General features: G+C 41.8%; 1 protein-coding gene across 1 annotated transcript in view; it reads left to right on the top strand.

Annotated features, from left to right (window-relative positions):
• The first annotated feature begins 1,751 nt into the window (after window positions 1-1,751).
• The window catches only part of cyth3a (cytohesin 3a), a 118,944-nt gene continuing 99,850 nt past the window's right edge, over window positions 1,752-20,845 (top strand). The window contains exon 1 of the mRNA XM_063059390.1: window positions 1,752-1,887. Within this exon, the coding sequence (XP_062915460.1) occupies window positions 1,857-1,887 (31 nt within the window). The 5' untranslated portion in view covers window positions 1,752-1,856. The remainder of the gene's footprint in view (window positions 1,888-20,845) is intronic.

Here is a 20,845-nt window from a genome sequence, read left to right as displayed (position 1 = left end):
CGTCATAGGAAGTCATTCCTGCCTGTGGCCATCAAACTTTACAACTCCTCCCTTGGAGGGTCAGACACCCTGAGCCAATAGGCTGGTCCTGGACTTATTTCATAATTAACTGGCATAAGTTACATATTACTATTTATTATTTATGGTGCAACTGTAACGAAAATCAGTTTCCCCCGGGATCAATAAAGTATGACTATGCCTATGACTATGACTATGACTAGTTTCGGGCCTCATATCTAAGAAAGGATGTGCTGGCATTGGAGTGGAACCGGATTCCCAGAAATGAAAAGGTTAACCTATGAAGAGTGTTTAATGGCTCTGGGTTTATACTCGCTGGAGTTTGGAAGAAGGACAGTGGATCTCATTTCAACCTCTTGAATGATGAAAGGCCTAGATAGAATGGATGTGCAGAGGATGTTTCCAATAGTGGGAGAGCCTGGGACCAGATAGCACAGCCTCAGAATAGAACATCCCTTTACAACAGAGATGAGACAGAAATTTCTTTAGCTAGAGGGTGGTGAATCTGCGAAATTCCTTGCCTCAGGCAGCTCTGGAGGCCTAGTCATTTCGTACACTTAATCAAGAAGTCGACAGGTTCTTGATTAGAAATAGTCCCTATTAAAAGTCATGAGAATGGGGTTGAGATGGATAATTAACCAGCCACGGTGGAATAGCAGAGCAGATTTGTTGGGCCAAATAGCCTAATTTGTTCTTATGACTTATGGTCTTACATTTAAAGCAGAGGTGGACAGGTTCATGATGAGTAATAGTTTCAAACCCATATCATCAAATTCTTGATTAATGAACTCTGGGAAAAGGCATTCACCCTATCTATGTTCAATATTCACTGGAGTGTTTCATATACCCATCTTCTCCCTTATTATTATTATTATTATTAATTATTTTAAATAATTTTTATTTTATTTTTATGTCTGCACTTTATCCCATAGAAAAGCACTTGAACCATATTGTCTGTATGAAAAGCGCTCTATAAATAAGTTGAATTTATTATTTTTCTCAGCTCAAGCTGGTAAAACCTCATCAAATGCAGGCATAGCCAAGCATACTCATTTCTCAATTGCTAATAACTTTGGGACTATTCTAGGGGTGATTGACATTGTGGCTTTCTGGAGATTTACATAAATATTGTTGTGTAGCTCTAATTATTTAATGCTATTGTGTAGTGACTTTCAGATGATACCAGTTGTATATATTACTATTGGGGCAATGTATACTCTGTTCATCTTCCATAGTCTTTCAATTTCCTCTTTGGATTGTCCCATCTGTAATAATGGATCAATTGAAATATAATTTGTGGTACTCTGACTCTAAAGCTGGATCAGGTTTGTATTTATAGCAAGGTATGAGTTCTTTAATGAGTTTGTATTTTAAAGCAGGATTTTGATGAATGAAGTTTACTACTTCATTGTGCCTGTGTAAATAATCACACTTATTATTAATTCGCTCACCTATGAGTTTAGCTCTCCAGCCTATGTCTGTGATGAGCAGTACCAAACGTGAGATATTACTGTGCGAAAGTCGTCTCCGCTCGACAAAATGAAGGTGCTGCTTGGACGTACTGTCCTGTGGAAACGCCACTGGGAGTTAAGGCGGTCCTGAGGGAGAAGGAAGCGGAGGCCACGCTTCGGGTCGCGGTTGTTGTTATTGACGATCGAGGCCACGCCCACCTGCCCAGGCCGGACACCCCACGTGACCAGCTGACGTCACAGCTTTCCCCCCGCCCGCAGCCGTGAGCGGCGCGCACACATACACCTACGGACTGACTGCTCGGAGCTCTGGTTAACGCTCGCTGGTCGCTGGTCAGCTGTACCCTCCGGAGCCCGCTCTCTTTCGCCATGGTGTCGAGAATGGAGGAGGATCCGCCCGGTAAGGCTCAGGGCCGCCTGAGGGAGGAGTAGGAGGTGATGGCAACGACGGCGGGGGTGAAGTAATCAGGCTGAGGGTTGGGAGTGAAGGCGATCAGACTGAGGGGAGGGTGAGCGGTGCGAGGGAGGGAGGTCAGACTGGGGGGAGGAGAGTGGGGGGATCAGACTGAGGGGAGGGGAGTGAGGGGGATCAGACTGAGGGGAGAGGAGTGAGGGGGATCAGACTGAGGGGAGGGGAGAGAGAGGGGTCAGACTGAGGGGAGGAGAGTGGGGGGATCAGACTGATGGGAGTTGGGGGGGATCAGACTGAGGGGAGGGTGAGTGGTGCGAGGGAGGGAGGTCAGACTGGGGGGAGGAGAGTGGGGGGATCAGACTGAGGGGAGGGGAGTGAGGGGGATCAGACTGAGGGGAGAGGAGTGAGGGGGATCAGACTGAGGGGAGGGGAGAGAGAGGGGTCAGACTGAGGGGAGGAGAGTGGGGGGATCAGACTGATGGGAGTTGGGGGGGATCAGACTGAGGGGAGGGGAGTGAGGGGGATCAGACTGAGGGGAGGAAGGGGGATCAGACGGAGGGGACAGAGGGGATCAGACTGAGGGGAGGGGAGTGAGGGGGATCAGACTGAGGGGCACAGAGAGAGAGGGGTCAGACAGAGTGGTTGTGATTCGGCTGAAGGGTTGAGTGGAAGTGATTGGTGATCTGGGTGAGGCGCGTGAGACTGAGGGAGGGATCAGACTGACGATGAGTGGGAGGTGAGGGTGGGAATGTGAGGTGATCAGGGTGAGGGAGTTGGTGTGGGGAGCATCAGACTGAAGGATGATGGGAGTGAAGAAGAGGTATGTGGGGGAGAGGGTGGATATGAGAGGTATTGGAGGCTGAAGAAGAGTAGTGCGTGGGTCAGGAAATAAGAGGGATGGGGTGAGGAGGAGTATGAGGGCTGTCATTGCTGTGGGTGGGGGTGTGAGGGCGAAAAGGGGACCATGTTGAGGTTGGGGGTGTGGATGAGGGTGATGGGTGAGAAATCTTGAGGGTTCCTCATTTCCCTTCCATGCTTCCAAAACCCAGGAGCGGTTTTGTGTCCTATTCCTCAGTCCCTCCGGTGGCAAAGGGTGGGGACAGAGCATTTGGATGGGGGTGGGTATTTGTATCAGTCTTCTTCCGCAGAAACAGTAACGGGCTCCACATCACTGAGGGTGGTGAGGTTGTGATGAGACTGTTTATGTCAGTGCCTCTGAATAACAAACTTGCTACTAGTGACATGAATTCAGCGGTGCTAATGTGCATTAATCTTGCATGTATCACAGACTTGTGTGTGTCTTTGTAACCTACTGTTATTTAATTACCATCTGTTTTTTTTGTGCGTTTAGAGGATAGTTTTAAAGGTGTTATTGGCAGAATTAAATTTGATATGTTCTTTCTCCACCCCTGTTTAACCCCTTTCTCCTATAGGTTGGAGAATGGGATTATTTTCATTTTGATATCTTTGACTTGCAAATGATGGAACTGCGTGAACCTCTGGTGCCCAGAGTTGTGTAATACAACTGGTTACAGGTTTCAGTCTCAGCTGTGGTTGTGGTCTGTTTCACTGTACAGGGAGAGGGAGACAGAGATGGTGTGTTTTAATGCAACTTGATCGATCAGTTCAACTAGGCATAGTTAGTATTGAGCATGCGATACTGCGCTGTGTCTTGAAAAACAATCTGGAAGAAGTTAGCCAGTCCAGCAGCATCTGTTGGGAGTGGGAAGGGGGTTGGTATTGTCAATGTTTTGCTACTAAGGGTTTTCCAAGGGTTGAAATGTCTGATATCAAGGGGTGTGCATTTAGGGTGAGAGGGAGTAATTTCAAAGGTGATGTGAGGGACAGGTCTTTTATACAGAGAGTGGTGGGTGCCTGAAGTACACTGCCTGGCATGGGGGTAGAGGCAGATACATTAGGAACTTCCATGAGACGTTTAGATAGGCACATCAATGTGAGGAAAATGGAAGGATATGGACATTGTGTAGGCAGAAGAGATGAGTTAGCCATTTGATTATTAATTTAATTGGATCAGCACAACATTGTGGGCAAAAGGGCCTGTTCCTGTGCTGTACTCTTCTATGTTCTACTGTGCCATTAAACTACTGGGTGTCACAAGTTTACCCAATAGACCACCTCCGATGTGAAAACATCAAACAATTATTCTCACAACACGCTGAAGGAACTCAGCAGGTCGGGCAGCATCCGTGGAAACGATCGGTCAACGTTTCGGGCGGGAACCCTTTGTCAGGACTGAAGAGGGAAGGGGCAGAGGCCCTATAAAGAAGGTGGGGGAGGGTGGGAAGGAGGCTGGTAGGTTCCAGGTGAAAAACCAGTAAGGGGAAAGATAAAGGGGTGGGGGAGGGGAAGCGGGGAGGTGATAGGTAGGAAACGTGAAGAAGGAATAGGGGAAAAATTTTCCTGGAACCTACCAGCCTTCTCCTTCCCACCCTCTCCCCACCTTCTTTATAGGGCCTCTGCCCCTTCACTCTTCAGTCCTGACGAAGGGTTTCGGTCCGAAACATTGATCGTTTCCACGGATGCTGCCCGACCTGCTAAGTTCCTCCAGCGTGTTGTGAGTGTTGCTTTGACCCCAGCATCTGCAGAGTATTTTGTGTTATCAAACAATTATTTATTTTAATTATCTAATTCAGCTACCTTCTGATCTCCACTTCCAGCAGGGTCACTGCTTAATAATGTGAGTTTTTGGCTAATTTTTCTGTTCCCCGCACCCCCCCCCCCCAATCACCACCTCAAACTGGGAGGCTGGTCAAAGTCAAATTTATTATCAAAGTAAGTATATGTTACCCTGAGATTCATTTTACAGGAAGATAAACACAATAAACATTATGAAAAACTATACATAAAAAGACTGACAAATAATCAATGTGCAAAAGAAAGTAAATTATGCAAATATAAAAAATTGAGAATACGAGTTGTAAAAAGTCCTTGAAAGTGAATCTGTAGATTATAGAATCAGGTCCAAGTTGTGCTGAGTGAGTTACCTACAGTGGTTCAAGAGCCTGATGGTTGTAGTGCAATAACCGTTCCTGATCCTGGTGTTGTGGGACCTAAGGCTCCTGTATCTCCTGCCCGCTGTTAGCAGCGAGAAGAGAGCATGGCCCAGGTGGTGGTCATCCCTGATGATGGATGCTGCTTTCTTGTGTCAGTTCTCCATGCAAATGTGCTCAATGGCAGGGATGGCTCTGGCTGTAATGGACTGGGCTGTATGCATCATTTTATGTAGACCAGGGGCTCTCAACCTGTGGTCTACAGACCCCTGGGTTAATAGTAGGGGTACATGGTTGGAACCCCTGCTGTAGACTGATGTCTATTTGATCATTACTCTAACAGTATCTAACTCGACAGAATCTCAGTGAACATTTTAAAATAGAATTTTGTTCAGAGCAGACACAACATTATTTTATCATCAATTTAAAATAACTTCAAATTGGATGAATTGCTTGAACTGCTAGAGGATTTAGCACTGGAAACTAGGTTGTCCATCATTCCTGTGTCGGTTAAAACAATCACATTGTTAACATTTATGTTGTATCACTGATATTCATTGTTGTACGGACATTTAGCAGATCTTTGCCAATTATTTGCTGCATTTGTGTCAATAGACAGGGGCAGTGTGTCTAGCTATCTGTTTTCTATTTTAATCTGCATTCCTGAAACCTTCAAACATTCATTGTTTTTATTTTCATAGAGTAACTACAGTACACTCAGTGGCCACTTTATTAGGTACAGTGGTGGAACTCAGTGTTATCTTCTGCTGTTGTAGCCCATCCACTTGAAGCATTTATGTGTTGTGCAGAGATACTCTTCAGCACACCACACCGTTATAATGTGTGTTTTTTTTTGAGCATGGGCATTCTGACTTTTCGTATTAGCAAGGCATTTTTACCCACAGAACTTATGGATGTTCACTGGATGTTTGTTGTTTTTCACACTATACTCTGTAAATTCTAGAGACTTTTGTGCATGAAAATCCCAATATATCAGTAGTTTGAGATACTCAAACCACATTGTCTGGCACCAGCAATTATTCCACAGTCAAAGTCACTTAGATCACAGTTCTTTCCCTTTCTAATGTTGAGTCTGAACAACAGCTGAACCTCTCACCAGGTCTTCATCCTTTTATGCATTGAGTTGCTACCAGATGGTTGGCTGATTAGATATTTGCATTAATGAGCAGATATATTTGATAAAGTGGCCACTGAGTGTATTTTTGTGAGAATCCAGGAGGATGGCAATGCAATCTTGGCAGAAGGTTTAAGCTGTTTGATCTTGCTATAGTTTACTGCCTTCTATGCTTCTCCACAGATGGTTGGTGGGGTTTGAACAACTTTCCCGGCTGGTCATTGATGTTACAAAAACTGTACTGTTGCTCTCCACACGGTGCCTGTTCTGTCATTGTAGATTTTCCCCCTGTACCTAATCTCACTTGCTTTTAGTTTTGTCAACCCTCACAACAAATTTCATGACATATTCCAGTGATATTAAACCTGATTCTGACTTTTGTAATATTCTATCCTCTGGCATTTTACTCCATCATCTGCTTTCTGCATGCCATAATCTTCCAAGGAAGAATCCCAAGGTATTATTTACTGAAGAGTAATATGTTTCAGGCAGCAGACTCCTGTTAGTGTTGACTGGTTGTATTGAAACCTACCAAATATTGAAAGGCCGAGATAGAGTGAACATAGAGAGGATATTTCCTATAGTGAGAGACCCTAGGACTAGAGGGCACAGCCTCAGAATAGAAGGATGTTCCTTTAGAAATGAGTAGAGGAAGAATTTATTTTGCCAGAGGTTGGTGAATCTGGAATTCATTGTCTCAGGTGGCTGTAGGAGCCAAGGCATTGGGTATATTTAAGGCAGAGCTTGACAGTTTCTTGATTAGTAATGGCATCAAAGGTTAGGGGGAGAAGGCAGGAGAATGGAACTGAGATCAAATGGCAGTGCAGAATCAATGAACCAAATGACCTAATTCAGCTCCTATGTCTTAAGATCTTATGGTTGAGGAACAAGAGACTGCAGATGCTGGAATGTATTGCTTTTTGAATGTTAACTGGTTACTTTATTAACCTTTGGAAACATGGGGTGGTTTGCATGTGTAATATGGTTGGCTAAGACAGCCTTTAAATTCCCCTTAGAAATAAATTATTAGACACTTTAATTTGTGTTCATCGCCCCCTCAGTTGCAGTAATACTCAATACCCTCTTCAAATTGTTTTCAGTAGAGCTCAGTCACATTCTTTTTGTCTGATAAATGGTTATGGCATTCTTATTTGCACTTTCCCTCTCATATACAATCTGTTTCTTTTTTCAGAATAGTCTCAGCAGAAGTATTTGCAGGCTAGGGCAGTGTGGGCCGGCAACTGACTACGCTGGGAATACAGTTGGCCAACCCTGACAAGACTTTTCCTATAGGATGTCATCTTATTTTTCTTGAGTAAATGTGAAAAATAGTTCCCATGACTGGAAATGTAATTTTCCCTGCCTCTATAATTGTCTTTTTTGTAATGTACAGTAATTTTTTTCATGTTTTTTGCTTCTCTTGTCAGCAGCTTTGTGCTACCTGCATTGTATTCTGATTCCTGCTTTAATTCCCTGAATGTTTCTTTTTGTTGTAAGGAAATATTTCTAAAAAATTCTCTGAAACTAGTCAGTTTTCACTGTAAGGAAGTGTTCAAGATTGTTTAATGTAATTTCCAGTACACAAGTGTAAAAGAGAGCAAAATAATTGTTTTTCCAGATCCGACGCATTTAAAAACAAAACCCTGTAAGATAAAGAACACAATAATTAAAAAAAAATACACAAGCTAGCTTGTATAGATATATAGATTGATGGTATGTCCATCAAGTGACACTAGGCACAGGAGTGTCTGTGTATAAGGTGACTAACAGGAAATGATAAAGTAGTGGTTATGGGGGTGGGTGGGGGTGTAGATCAGCCTTACTACTTGGGGAAGGTAACCACACTGAACACTTGTAACACTCGTTGCATGAGAGTTGAGTCTTTCCTCTTGCATTGGGAAATTTAGCCAACAGACATTACAAAATGTATTTTGCAGATGGAAGGAAACAGCCTGGATTTGAATCTCAGAAATGTGTAGTATAAATTTGGATCATTACAGATCTATTCAACTGATTGGTTCTGACTGGGATTATTCTGAGAGTTGAAATTTGGGGTGCAGTGTGGAAGGGGTAGGGAAAGAGGGTGAGAGAAAGAAAGTGATAAATGCTTTACCTATAGTTAGGGATGTCAAAGAGATGGGACATAATTAGAAACAGAGAAATATAATAGAATCAATGAAAAACTACACAAAGACTAACAAACAACCAATGTGTAAAAGATAAACTGCAAATACAAAAAAAATACTGAGAACATTGCTCCTTGTCTCTGTTCTAAAGGGACTTCTTTGTATTCTGAGATTGTGTCCTCCAATCATAGACTCCCCCACTATAGGAAACATCCTCTCCTCCTCCAGTCTTCTAATATTTGTATATCTGTGCACTTGTAATGCTACTGTGACACTGTAATTTCCTTTGGGATTAATAAATTATCCATCTATCTATCTTTCTAGGCCACTCAGTATTCAATAAATTTCAATGAGATTCTTCTAAACTCCGGCAAGTACAGGCCCAGAACCCTCAAATAGTCCTCATATGTTAACCCTTTCATTCCTGGGGTCATTCTGTGAACTTCCTCTGGTTCTTCTGCAATTCCTTCACATCCCCTTGGATAAGGGGGCAAATGCTGGCACATAGGACTAACTTGAATGGGGCATCTTGGTTGGCATGGACCAATTGGGCTGAAGGTTCAGTGTTGGGGTGAGTGTAGTTAGCCCCTCTGATTCGAGAGCCTAGGTTAACCTAGATTCAAGTTTATTTATCACGTGTACATCTGGGATTAGGCATGATGGAATGGTGGAGTAGACTTGACGGGCTGAATGGCCTAATTCTGCTCCTATGTCTTATGGCCTTATGAAAACAAGGTGAAATGTGTTGTTTCCATGAACTACCATTAAGGATGTGCTGGGTGCAGCCCACAAGTGTTGCCACACATTCTGGTGCCAACATAACATGCCCACAATGTTCAGCAGAACAACACAAAGCGCAACAAGCAACAAAACAACAACAGCAAAACAAGCCCCGTTCCTCCCTCCCACCCACAATCATACACAGTCCTCTAATCCCAGGACAGGCTGCCTTCTTCTGCCTCTAGTGAACTTGGACTCGTGTCTGCAGACTCTTTGAAAATGATCAGTTAGTATATCAGAAATGCTGTGTTTCTGTACGGTTTGGGTACTTTGAAGAAGTGGGATCTGTAAAGGAGAAATAGTTCAGTGCAAGTAACTGAAATTGGAGATTTGTGCTCTGATTTGTTGATTGATCTGCCTATATTTGTGTATATGTTTGCCCCTGAGGAATCATTTAACTATAATATCCATTTTCTGTTGGAGAAACTGAAGTTAGGGATGAGAGGAGATATAACAGTAAGGTGGTATAGCAGCGTATTACAACCCCAGTGACTTAAGTTCAATTCCTGCAGTTGTCTCTGAGGAGTTTGTTCGTTCTCCCCTTGACTGTGTGGGTTTCCTCATACATTCCAAAGACGTACCAGTTAGCAGATTATCTGTTGCCATGAGTATAATTAGGCAGCATGGGCTCGTTGGATGAGAAGTGTCTTTTAACATGCTGTATTGCTAAGTAATAAAATTAAAAAAATAAGAATCACATTGTGTAAATTGTGAGTGATTCTTTCTGGCGCATGATTCATAAAAGTCTGGTGCATGGGTCCAGCTAGTAATTTATCATTTATATAATTTATTGTAGACAAAAATGGGGAATTATGACTCATTTATATTGGGCATTAGTGAGACTATATTTAGAGTACTGTGTGCATTGTTGGTTTCCTTAGTTAATGAAGAATATAAATGCTTTGTAAGTGGTTCAGATGTTTATTTGACCTGTAAGGAAAGATTGGATAGACGTATCTGTTGGAGTTTAGAAGAATGAAAAGTGACTTGATTCATATCTATTTTTCACACGTACGTCGATATAAACAGTGAAATGTATCATTTGCGTTAACAAACAACACAAGCTAAGGATGTGCCGTGGGCAGCCCGCAAACGTCGCCATACATTCCAGCGTCAACATGGCATTCCCAGAATACAATAACAATTTGACTGAAGCGGGAGGAGAAGATGGCAACACGATGCAGCTCGCAGCGGCCACTCCGGTGGTGACGTCTGTTATCTGTCAAGTAGAGTGCCGTGCACAATCCTGATTTGATGGAGACAGACGTGAGAGCACAGAAGAACATCTAGTGAAACTTCTGAAATGCCTGCTTCGCTGCTGCTGCTACTGTGTGGTCCAGAATCTCCGGAGGGGAAGGCCCTGAGTCCTCGGCTTTGCTTGTTGCTCGGTGGCTGGGGTGGGATTGAAGCGCTCGGCAGAGGATGGTGCTCGGTGCTGGTCGGAGGCTCGAAGTTTTTGGATAGACTCAGAGTCCGCTGCAGTCGGGTGCTTCCAGTGGTGCTGCATCAGCAGGTTTGCGGTGCTTGGAGGTTCATGGCAGGGAGAGTTTCTCCCTTCTACCATCTGCGTGAAATGATAGGGCTATCGGGACTTTGAGACTTTTTTTTTACCGTGCCCATGGTCTGCTCTTTATCAAATTATGGTATTGCTTTGCACTGCTGTAACTATATGTTATAATTATGTGGTTTTGTCAGTTTTAGTGTTGGTTTGTCTTGTGTTTCCTGTGATATCATTCTGGGGGAACATTGTATCATTTTTTAATGCATGCATTACTAAATGACAATAAACGAGGTCTGAGTGTCCTCATAATCTAATAATCTAATCTAAGGTCCTGAAGGTTCCTGGGAGACTGGATATGGAGAAGATTATGGCAGAATCTAGGGTGAGGAGGTGATGTTTCAGCTTGGAGTCCATTTGTCTGAACCCAAAGGTCTCAGACCTGAAACTTTTAGTGTTACTCTAATGATAGATGCAGCGCGACCTGCTAAGTATTTCCAAAATTTCTCAGAATGATGTGTCACTATAAAGATCAGAATCAGGATTAGTATCACCGGCATATGTCATGAAATTTGTTAATATTGTGGTAGCAGTACAATGCAATACATAATATATAGGAAAGGAAATTACAGTGTGTATGTGTAATGTAATGTGTGTGTGTGTATATATATATATATATATATATATATAGTTTAATTAAATAAAAAGTAGTTGGGTAGTGTTCGTGGGTCCAGTTTCTATTCAGAAATCATATGGCAGAGGGGAAGAAGCTGTTCCTGATTTGTTGAGTGTGTGCCTTCAGGCTTCTGTGCCTCCTTCTTGATGGTAACAATGAGAAGAGGGCATGTCCTGGGCGGTGGGGGTCCTTAATGACCTTTGAGGCACCACTGCTTGAAGATGTCTTAAATACTACAAAAGCTAGTGTCCATGATGCATCTAACTAATTTTACAACTCTCTGCAACTTACTTCAGTCCTGTGCAATAGCCTTCCTATCTCATACCAGACTGTGATGCAGCCAGTTCAAATGTTCTCTATGGTTCATCTGTAGATTTTAGTGAGTGTTTATGGTGACATACCAAATCTCCTCAAACTCCTAATGAAATATAGCCACTGTCTTGCCTTCTTTATAGCTGCATTGATATGTGGGGTCCAGGTTATGCCCTCAGAGATATTGACACCCTGGAGCTTGAAATTGCTCACGCTCTCCACTTCTGATGTGATGCCTTTATGAAGACTGGTGTGTGTCCCCACATTTTACCCTTCCTGAAGTCCACAATCAGTTCTTTGGTCTTACTGATGCTGAGTGCAAGGTTGTTGCTGCGACACCACATAACTAGCTGGTATATCTCCCTCCTGAATCTCATCACCATCTGAGATTCTGCCAACAATGGTTGTATCATCAGCAAATTTATAGATGGCATTTGAGCTATGCCTAGCCATGAAGTCATGGGTGTAGAGCAGTGGACTTCCTCATTTAAAAAAGAGATGAGATACACTGTTTTCTTTGGGGGTGGTGAGCCTTTGAAATTTTCTTCCTCAGAGCCTGGAGGAAACAGTTCATTAAAAGGTGGAGCATGCTTGAAGCTTAGTGACCCATTCAAGCTTTTAACTGGTATGTTTGTGCACTTGCACAAACCCTTTTGTGTTTAAGTATCAAGAGATTTAGTGCTGCTTGTTTAATGAAGAGGAGAAAAGCTTCAGAATAACAATGATGTTACATAGATTTTGATTTTATTTCTGGTAACTATTATGCCTTGATATATGATGCATTGCATCTACAGTCATATTATTGTTGTACTTAACATGTGACAGATTTGGTACTTTGCATGGAGTGACAATTACCACCCATGCAGATTTATAGACCAAGTTCAAGTTTAATGTCATGTGCACCCACACAGTACATAAGACAAAATATTACCACAAATAAGTTAATAGAATATAATTCAAAATGCATGTGAAGTGTGTAGCACAGGTAGACAGTCAAACAGCTGGCTGTCTTGGTGACAAGTTATTTCAAGTTTTGGTATATAATTTTCCTAACTCGGTAATTCTGTTCTGTAATCTTTTTCAAAAGTTGTAGTTTATCAGCATATTGCAAGATATTTCTAAAACGTAATGGAGTGAACTGATGATATTTGCAAGCTGGTTTAAATCTGCCATTTTTTTAATGCAAGGGGATATGTTAAATGATGCTCTGAATTCGAAGTTCAAAGTGAATTTATGATCAAAATAATAAATTTGATAGAATATCACTATACTACCCTGAGATTCATTTTTTGCGGGCATTTGCAGTAAGTAGAAAGAAACACAATAGAATCAATGAAAAGCTAAACAAAAATGGAGAAACAACCAATGTTCATAAAACAAATTGTTCAAGTACAAAGAAAAATAAAATTATATTGAGAACGTGCAAAAGACAACAAACTGGGCAAATAATAAGTACTTAAGTATCAAGAACATGAGATAAAGAGTCCTTGAAAGTGAGTCCGTAGTTTGAACTAATTCCACAGTGTTGGGGTGAGTGAAGTTATCTATGCTTGTTCAGGAGCCTGATTTTTGAGGGATAATAACTGTTCCTGAATCTAATGGTGTTGGGCCTAGGGCTCTTGTACCTCCTTCCCAATGGCAGCAGGGAGTTGGCTTTGATTATAAAATTATTTTGTCAGACAGAATCTATGGTATTTTGTTTTCATAGACTTTGCATATAAACATAAAACTTAGACTAACTTTGGAAAAACAAGCCCAATTATTTTCCTTGACTAGGCATGTGATGTGTGTGTGTGTAGCTTTTGGCACCAGTTAACAAGGAGAGAGAATATTTTTCACAAAATGCAGAGACTCAACAGTGGTTGAGAATGCAGGCAGGACAGAAGGCGATTGAAACCAATTAGGTGTGGTGGTCCAAGAGCTTGGGGAAGTCTCAGGTTTGATGATGTTGGATGAAATGACTGGAAAATATATTAAAAGGTTTGATGGAGATGAAAAAAAAATGATCAAATGGGACTAAAATGGAAATGTGGGCAAGGCAGAGGTTGGAAATGAGAAAGGAATTGAGCATAAATCTAGCACTTACCTGGGATTCCAGTTAATTGGGGCACATTGGGACCAGTATATTTTGGCCCAATTAAGTGGCTGCCCCAATTACCTGAAGTTTTATGGAAGTAGTTAAAAAGGTTACAAAAAGACAACCTACCATTTAACTGACAAATAAATTGTGTATTTATATGACATACAGAACAAGTTAAAACACTACCAATACTACTACAATACTATTAAACTGTATTAGTTCCTAATAGTTATTGACAGAGCAATTCACTCAGTGAATGCTGCCTTGTCTTTTGACTGCTACTTAAAAACTGTTTTCTCTTGAGCACGGTGTAGTGTCTAATGGCTACACAAGTGCACACAACTGACATTAATTGAAAACTGTTCGGCAACAATCTCCATCCCAATTAAGTGGTATAGTGTCCCAAATAAATAAAGGGAATCTTGACTATTATCTCGACTAGTTTTGTTCTTGAAGAGTTGTCACAAATAAGCAGCTGCCTGTCCTGACTAATGAGTAGCTCAGTTAACTTGAAAACACTGTATATTTTATTTTTTTTTAGGAATTTTGATAAACCAATGCTTAAAATGTGCCTTTTCAATGTGAGTCCTTCATTGGAAACAGTAGTATGAAAATGATGTTACCTGTTTGGTTGGTTATTCTGCGAATTAAGGAATTTTCCTGATGCTTAGGGCTGAAAAAGGTGGGAAACTGTATAAATCATTTCAGTGGAAGATTTTGCAACATTATCCCAGGACAATGATCAAATCAGTATGGAACAGCAATCTCTTCCCTAAGGGAAATTTATAGTCATGCATCATTGTATTAAAGTTAATGCCATGATAAAAGAGTGGAGGGATTATTTTTAAAAGGGTAGAGGTCACTAATATTTTTTAAATTGATCTCTTTCTACTGAACGTTAAGTGAAGCAACAGGATGAGAATTTTAGCAGATTGCTCTGGAATTTCTCTTCCCCCTCCCCCTTTTCTCTTTCCATTCCTCATTCTGGCTCTCCTCTCACACCTTCTTGTCTCCTTTCTTTCACTGTGTTCTCTTTTCAGATTTCTCCTCCTTCAGCTTTTTACCTCTTCCACCTATCCCCTCCCAGTTTCTTACATCATCCCCCCTCCCTCTCCCACAGCTTTCCCTTCATCTGTCACCTGCCAGCTCATACCCTCTCATCACCCATCTTCGTATTCTGGCTTCTCTCCCCCTTTCTTTCCTGTCCTGATGAAGGGTCCCGGCCCAAAATGTTGATTGCTTATTCCCCTCTATAAACACCTGACCTGCTGAGTTCTTCCAGCATTGTGTGTGTGTGTGTTGCTCTAGGTTTCCAGCATCTGCAGAATCTCTTGTGTTCACGCGCTGGAATTTTACTTGCCCATTTGAAAAGCAGCTCTTCGGTACTGAGAAGGCTGGCATAAAGTAGAGTAAGGCAAGTGATTAACAATGAAATCGTGGGCAGATCTCCAAGAGTGACATTTACCAAACAGCAAGGGAGTAATTATTGAACGAAGAGATATCAATAAAGCAAACATCATATTAAGTCAGCGCTGACAGAAGCAGCTGGAAGGGATGCAAATCGGAACACCCACGTTTTTTTTAAGAATAAAAGCATGGCACATTGATGTGTTTCAAGTGGTTTTTGGAGTCATTTATATAGTAGGCAAATGTTTTGGGTACATGTGGGCAGAGCATCTGCTGGTATTCAGTTGAGTATTGAGGCTAAGTATATACTTAACAAAAGCATTTATGTTGAAGAAGGAACAATTGGAAAATGTGTAATTGTAGTGGTCACTCGAGAGAAGCTTTAAGCTATTGTTTATGTGCGTAGGAGTGGAACTTGGGGTGGTTGTGGAAAGTGTACTGGTTAATGATGACTAGTGTTGCCCCAGAGGGTTTGATGTCTGGATTTCATTATGTTTGCTAATAAAATCCATAAGGAAATTATAAACCAAATATCTGAAATGTGATTTTCTCAAGTGTAGAATTCTCCCTATTTTTGTCCTTCTCTTTTGGCACTCTGTGTTGACAGGATGTGAAAGTGGGCTGCAGGCATGCTATAGTACATGCTCTTGGGGTTGGAGTTGTTATAGCTCCATTGTCTCCTCCCGCTTCCTTTCCTTTTTGGGAGTGAACTTTGAAATGACGATAAACTCGACTTTACCAGTTTTGAAGCTGGAACTTGAAGGTTTGCAGCATTGGCTAATTGTAAAGTGTTAGCAACTTCACACCGTTGGTCTGTCCATTACAAAAGGTGGGATTTCCCTATTTTTAATTTGCTTTCAATTCCCACTCCAACATGTCAGTCCATAGCCTCCTCTACTGCCACAATGAGGCCACACTCAGCTTGGAGGAGCAATACCTCATATTCCATCTGGGTAGCCTCCAGCCTGGTGGCACGAACATTGGTTTCTCTAACTTCCAGTAATTTCTGCCCCCTCTCCTCCTCTGCTTTTCCATTCCCTATTCTGGTTACCCTCCTTCTCTTCTCACCTGTCCAACACCTCCCTCTGGTGCTCTTCCTCCTCCTTTTCTCCCAGAGTCCACAGTCCTCTGCTGTCAGATTCCTTCTTCAGCCCTTTACCTCTTCCACCTATCACCTCCCAGTTTCTTACTTCATCCTACCTAACTACCTTCCCCCTCACCCGGATTCACCTATCACCTGTCAGGTACTCATTCACCACCTCCCCCCACTTCCTTATTCTGGCTTCTGCTCTCTTCTTTTCCAGTCCTAATGAAGAGTCTCAGCCGGAGACATTCACTATTTATTCTTCTCATCGATGCTGCCTACCTGCTGAGTTCCTCTAGCATTTTGTGTGTGTTGCTCAGTGTTGTAGCGCAGTGCCAAAATAGGGTTGATATCATGGAGCTCCCACCACTGTTGTACAGCAAAACAAAATAGTTAGTTCTGTAAATGGAAAGCTTGCTGTAGGTTCCTGAGATCGTTTGAGCTGCAAACTAATGATGCCCTTTCCTGTCCTTGCTTGGGTAATGTTTTGATAAATTCCCAACTCTGTTCGTTCTGGTTTTGGACTGTATATTCCTCTTCTGCCTTTACCAGCTTCCACTGTAGAGGAACTGCAGAGAAATGGGTCAGATCAGGAAGGAAAAATGAAACCTCATATGTCAGTGGGGAGATCAGATGGAGGTTTATGCAATTATTAGAGGCATAGCAAGAGTAGACAGACAGTATCTTTTCCTCAGGGTTGAAATGTCTAATACCGGAGGGCATGCATTTAAGGTGAGAGCGAGTAATTTTAAAGGAGATGTGAGGAGCAAATTTTTTACACAGAGTGGTGGGTGCCTGGAATGCACGCTCTGGGGCGGTGATAGAGGCAGATACTTTGGGGACTTTTAAGAGCTGTTTAGATAGGCGCATGAATGTGAGGAAAATGGAAGAATATGGACACACTGTTGGCATAAAGGATTAGTTTAATTGGCTATTTGATTACTAATTTAATTGGTTCAGCACACAGGCTGAAGGGCCTGTTCCTGGACTGTATTATTCTATGTCTGTTTACATGCTTGTGGATTTGCCTCTTCTGTCTGTGATACTCCATTGTTGAATGTGTTGTCTCTGTGGCATCTGGACCAAATCAACTCCCTGTCATAGAACCTATCAGCCCTTCATCACATATTGTTCCCACTGACTATACTAATCCCATTTTCCAGCATTTTGTCCATAGCCCTCTATACTTATCTTTAGACAGAGGGTGATAAATCTGTGGAATTCATTGTTACAGACGGCTGTAGAGGCCAAATCATTGGGTATATTTAAAGCGGATGTTAATAGGTTCATGATTAGTAAGGGCATCAACGGTTATGGGAAAAAGACAGGAGAATGGAGTTGAGATGGTAAGTACATCAGTCATAAGGGAATGGCAGAGCAGATTAAAAATATGCTTTATTTATAAACTCAGCCTTAACTGTGATATCATCTTGTAGTTCTGACTAGTCTTCTTACTATCAGTAACACTTCAGAACTTTTCCCATGTAGATGAATGTTTAAGTAAAGGACAGTTCCTATGAATAAGGGTAGGCAAATTCTCCCTGGTACCCTGAGCAACATTTACTGAATTTTGCCATTAATGATCAGCGTGAACTCAAGTGGGCTAAAGGACCTGTTTCCATGCTGTATCTCTGTGGCTGTATTTCATAAGGAGTTTGAGGAGATTTGGTATGCCAACAAAGACTCTAGTATATTCTACCCTTGTATTGTGGAGAGCATTCTGACTGGTTGCATCACTGTATGGTATGGATGTACAGAATCACAAGGGGCTGCAAAGGGCTGTAAACTTGACCAGTTCCATCATAGGCACTAGCCACCCCACTATTGAGATGATGGCCACCTTCAATTGTAACCTGTAGCAATTTCTTTTAATGTATTTCACTGTACTGCTGCTACAAAATAACAAATGTCACTCTCTCGCTCTCTCTCACTCTGTCACTCTCTCACATACATATTAGAACTGGGCATTCCTGGGCTGTGGAAGGACCTCAGTTTGAATCATGACTTTGTTTCTCGTTCCACAAATGCAGCTTAACAGAGTATTTCCAACACTTCTGCTTTTTTATATTTTTGTTGCTACTTCTGGGTGTTGTGTTATGCCCAAGCTGGCTGCTGTGATACTTAAACACAAGAGATTTTGCAGATGCTGGAAATCTTGAGTAATGTCCACAAAATGCAGGAAGAACTCAGCAAGCCAGGCAGTATCTATGGAGGGGAATAAACAATCAACATTTCAGGCCAAGAAGATTCTTACCTGTCATCGATGTCACTGACATTAAAGTTTTTGGTGAAAAATATTTTGATATTTTTGAAAGAGATAAAGATTATTTGTTAGGTGTACATGGAAACATACAGTGAAATGCATCATTGCATCAAATCAGTGAGGAGGATGCTGGGCAGCTTGCAAGTGTTGCCACGCTTTCAGCTCCAACATAACATGGCCCCAACTCACAAACCCTAACTTGTACGTCTTTGGAACGTGGAAGGAAACTGTAGCACCCAAACGTAACCCACCCATCACAGAGAGAACGTGCTAACTCCTTACAGACAGTAGCGGGAATTGAACGCTGATCATTGATCGCTGGCACTGTAAAGCAATGCGCTAGCTGCTATATTACTGTGCCACCCCGTGTTCTGTCAACTAGTGAAAACAAAAAAAAAAGGCAGAAACTGTTTCTACTGACTGGAGTGACATGGAAGGTTGGTCAAAGCACAAGTATAAACATAATGGATTACTCATTTGGAGAATGTCATAAAAGGTGCTATGCAAATGGGAATCTATTTGTTTGTTCTTTATGCTGGTGTCGTTAAGCAGACAGGCACAGCCATCTGTTGCTTTGCCTAATACATGAGTAAAGCTGGGTGATGAAGGTTTAGTGTTTGTAACTGACTGCCTTTTGGTGTGTTTGGACCATGTCCAGATGATGCCTTGCCAATGCTGATTGATGTTCGGGGAGTTGTAGCCTCTCCCTAGTTAAATGTGCAAATATTCCGTTTCAAATGAAGTTTTTAAAGCACTGGCTGAGTAAAGTGAATCATGATGGTGGTGGGGTGTTTAGCTGTGGAAAGCTAAGCTCGAATGGCCCAGCAGACTTAATGGGCCGAGTGACCCAGTTCTGCTCCTATGTATTATGGACATCAGCTTTTTCAAAACATATGTTCTATAAACAAATTTTGTCGGAGCGGTAGCATTGCAGTCAATGCCATCGCTTTACGCCACCAAGGATCACTGATCAAGGCTCAGTTTCCACCGCTGTCTGTAAGGAGTTTGTATGTCTCCCTGTGACGACGTGGGGTCCTCCAGGTGATCAGGTTTCCTCCCACATTCCAAACACTTGGGGACTGGGGTTCATAAACTGTGGACATGCTACTTTGGTGCCAAATGCATGGCAACACCTGCAGGCTGCTCCGAGTTCATCCATATATTTCGATGTTTTGTTGGACATGTGACAGAGAAAACTAATCTTTATTGACGCAGTGAAAGTGGATTGTATTGCTAGATATGTGATGTGTGATTTCCAACAAGGTGGGAAATTGCAGGTTTGGAGCATATTTCTCATTATCTATAAAAGATATTTTCATGCAGGAAACAGGATGACATTATGCAAATTAACTAGCATTAAATAATTTGCGTATCCTTGGGCGAGATTATCACATGGCTTCTACCCATATCATTTAGTTCTATATTATAAATGCACTCAGTGGCCACTTTATTAGGTAGCTCCTGTACTTAATAAAGTGGCCACTGAGCATATGTTTATGTTTTTCTGCTTCTGTGGCCCATCCACCTCAAGGTTCGATGTGTTGTGTGTTCAGAGATGCTCCTCTTCACACCACTGTTATATCATGTTGTTATTTGAATTACTGTTACCTTCTGGTCAGCTTGAACCAGTCTGGCCATTCTCCTCGAATCTCTTTCATTAACAAGGCATTTCGCTCACAGAATTACTGCTCATTATATGTTTCCTTGATTTTTGCACCATCCTTTATAAACTCTAGGGACTGTTGTGCTTGGAAATCCCCAGAGATCAGCAGCTTCTGAGATACTCAAGCCACCTTGTCTGGCACCAACAGTCATTTCACAGTCAAAGTCATTTAAATCACATTTCTTCACCATTCTCATGTTTGGTCTAAACAACGACTGAGCCTCCTGACCATGCCTGCATGCTTTTATGTATTGAGTTGCTGTCCCATGATCAGCTGTTTAAATATTTGCATTCATGTGTAGATGTACCTAATAAAGTGGCTGAGTGCATGCTGTAGTGTTCCTGTGACATTATTGAATTAGTATTTTATTTAAGATGTTTTTTGTCATGCCCATGGTTGTAAAGTGCTGTTTAAACCTATTGACTAACAGAGGTCAATAAAGTCAAAGTTGAGTATATTGTCATACACAAGTACATGTATACAGTACATAGATGCAATGGAAAAGCTTATTTGTAGCAGCCATCACAGGCACACAGCATTCATGAGAAAAACATATTCATAAATAGAACGCAAACACGAGGAAATCTGCAGATGCTGGAATTTCAAGCAACACACATAAAAATTGCTGCTGAACGCAGAAATTTTTATGTGTGTTGTTCATAAATAGAATATGATTTTTACAAGAAAGAACATAATTAGAACTAAGGGAAACAGGGTCTATTTTAGTGCAAAGTGGTTAAAGTGATCACAGTTTTGCTAATGTAATGGTTAGGGTTCTGCTGGTTGGTTTAAGAACCGAATGGTTGAAGGGAAGTAGCAGTTCTTGATGATATGGGACTTGTTGCCTCTGAACGTCCAGCCAGATGGTAGCTGCGAAAAGATAGCATAAAAATGGAATAAAATTCAATTA

This window comes from Mobula hypostoma, chromosome 9 (assembly GCF_963921235.1).
Source record: "Mobula hypostoma chromosome 9, sMobHyp1.1, whole genome shotgun sequence".
Lineage (NCBI taxonomy): Eukaryota > Metazoa > Chordata > Chondrichthyes > Myliobatiformes > Myliobatidae > Mobula > Mobula hypostoma.
Note: the sequence above shows the minus strand (reverse complement) of the source record. Positions and strands in the feature narration are given on the sequence as shown.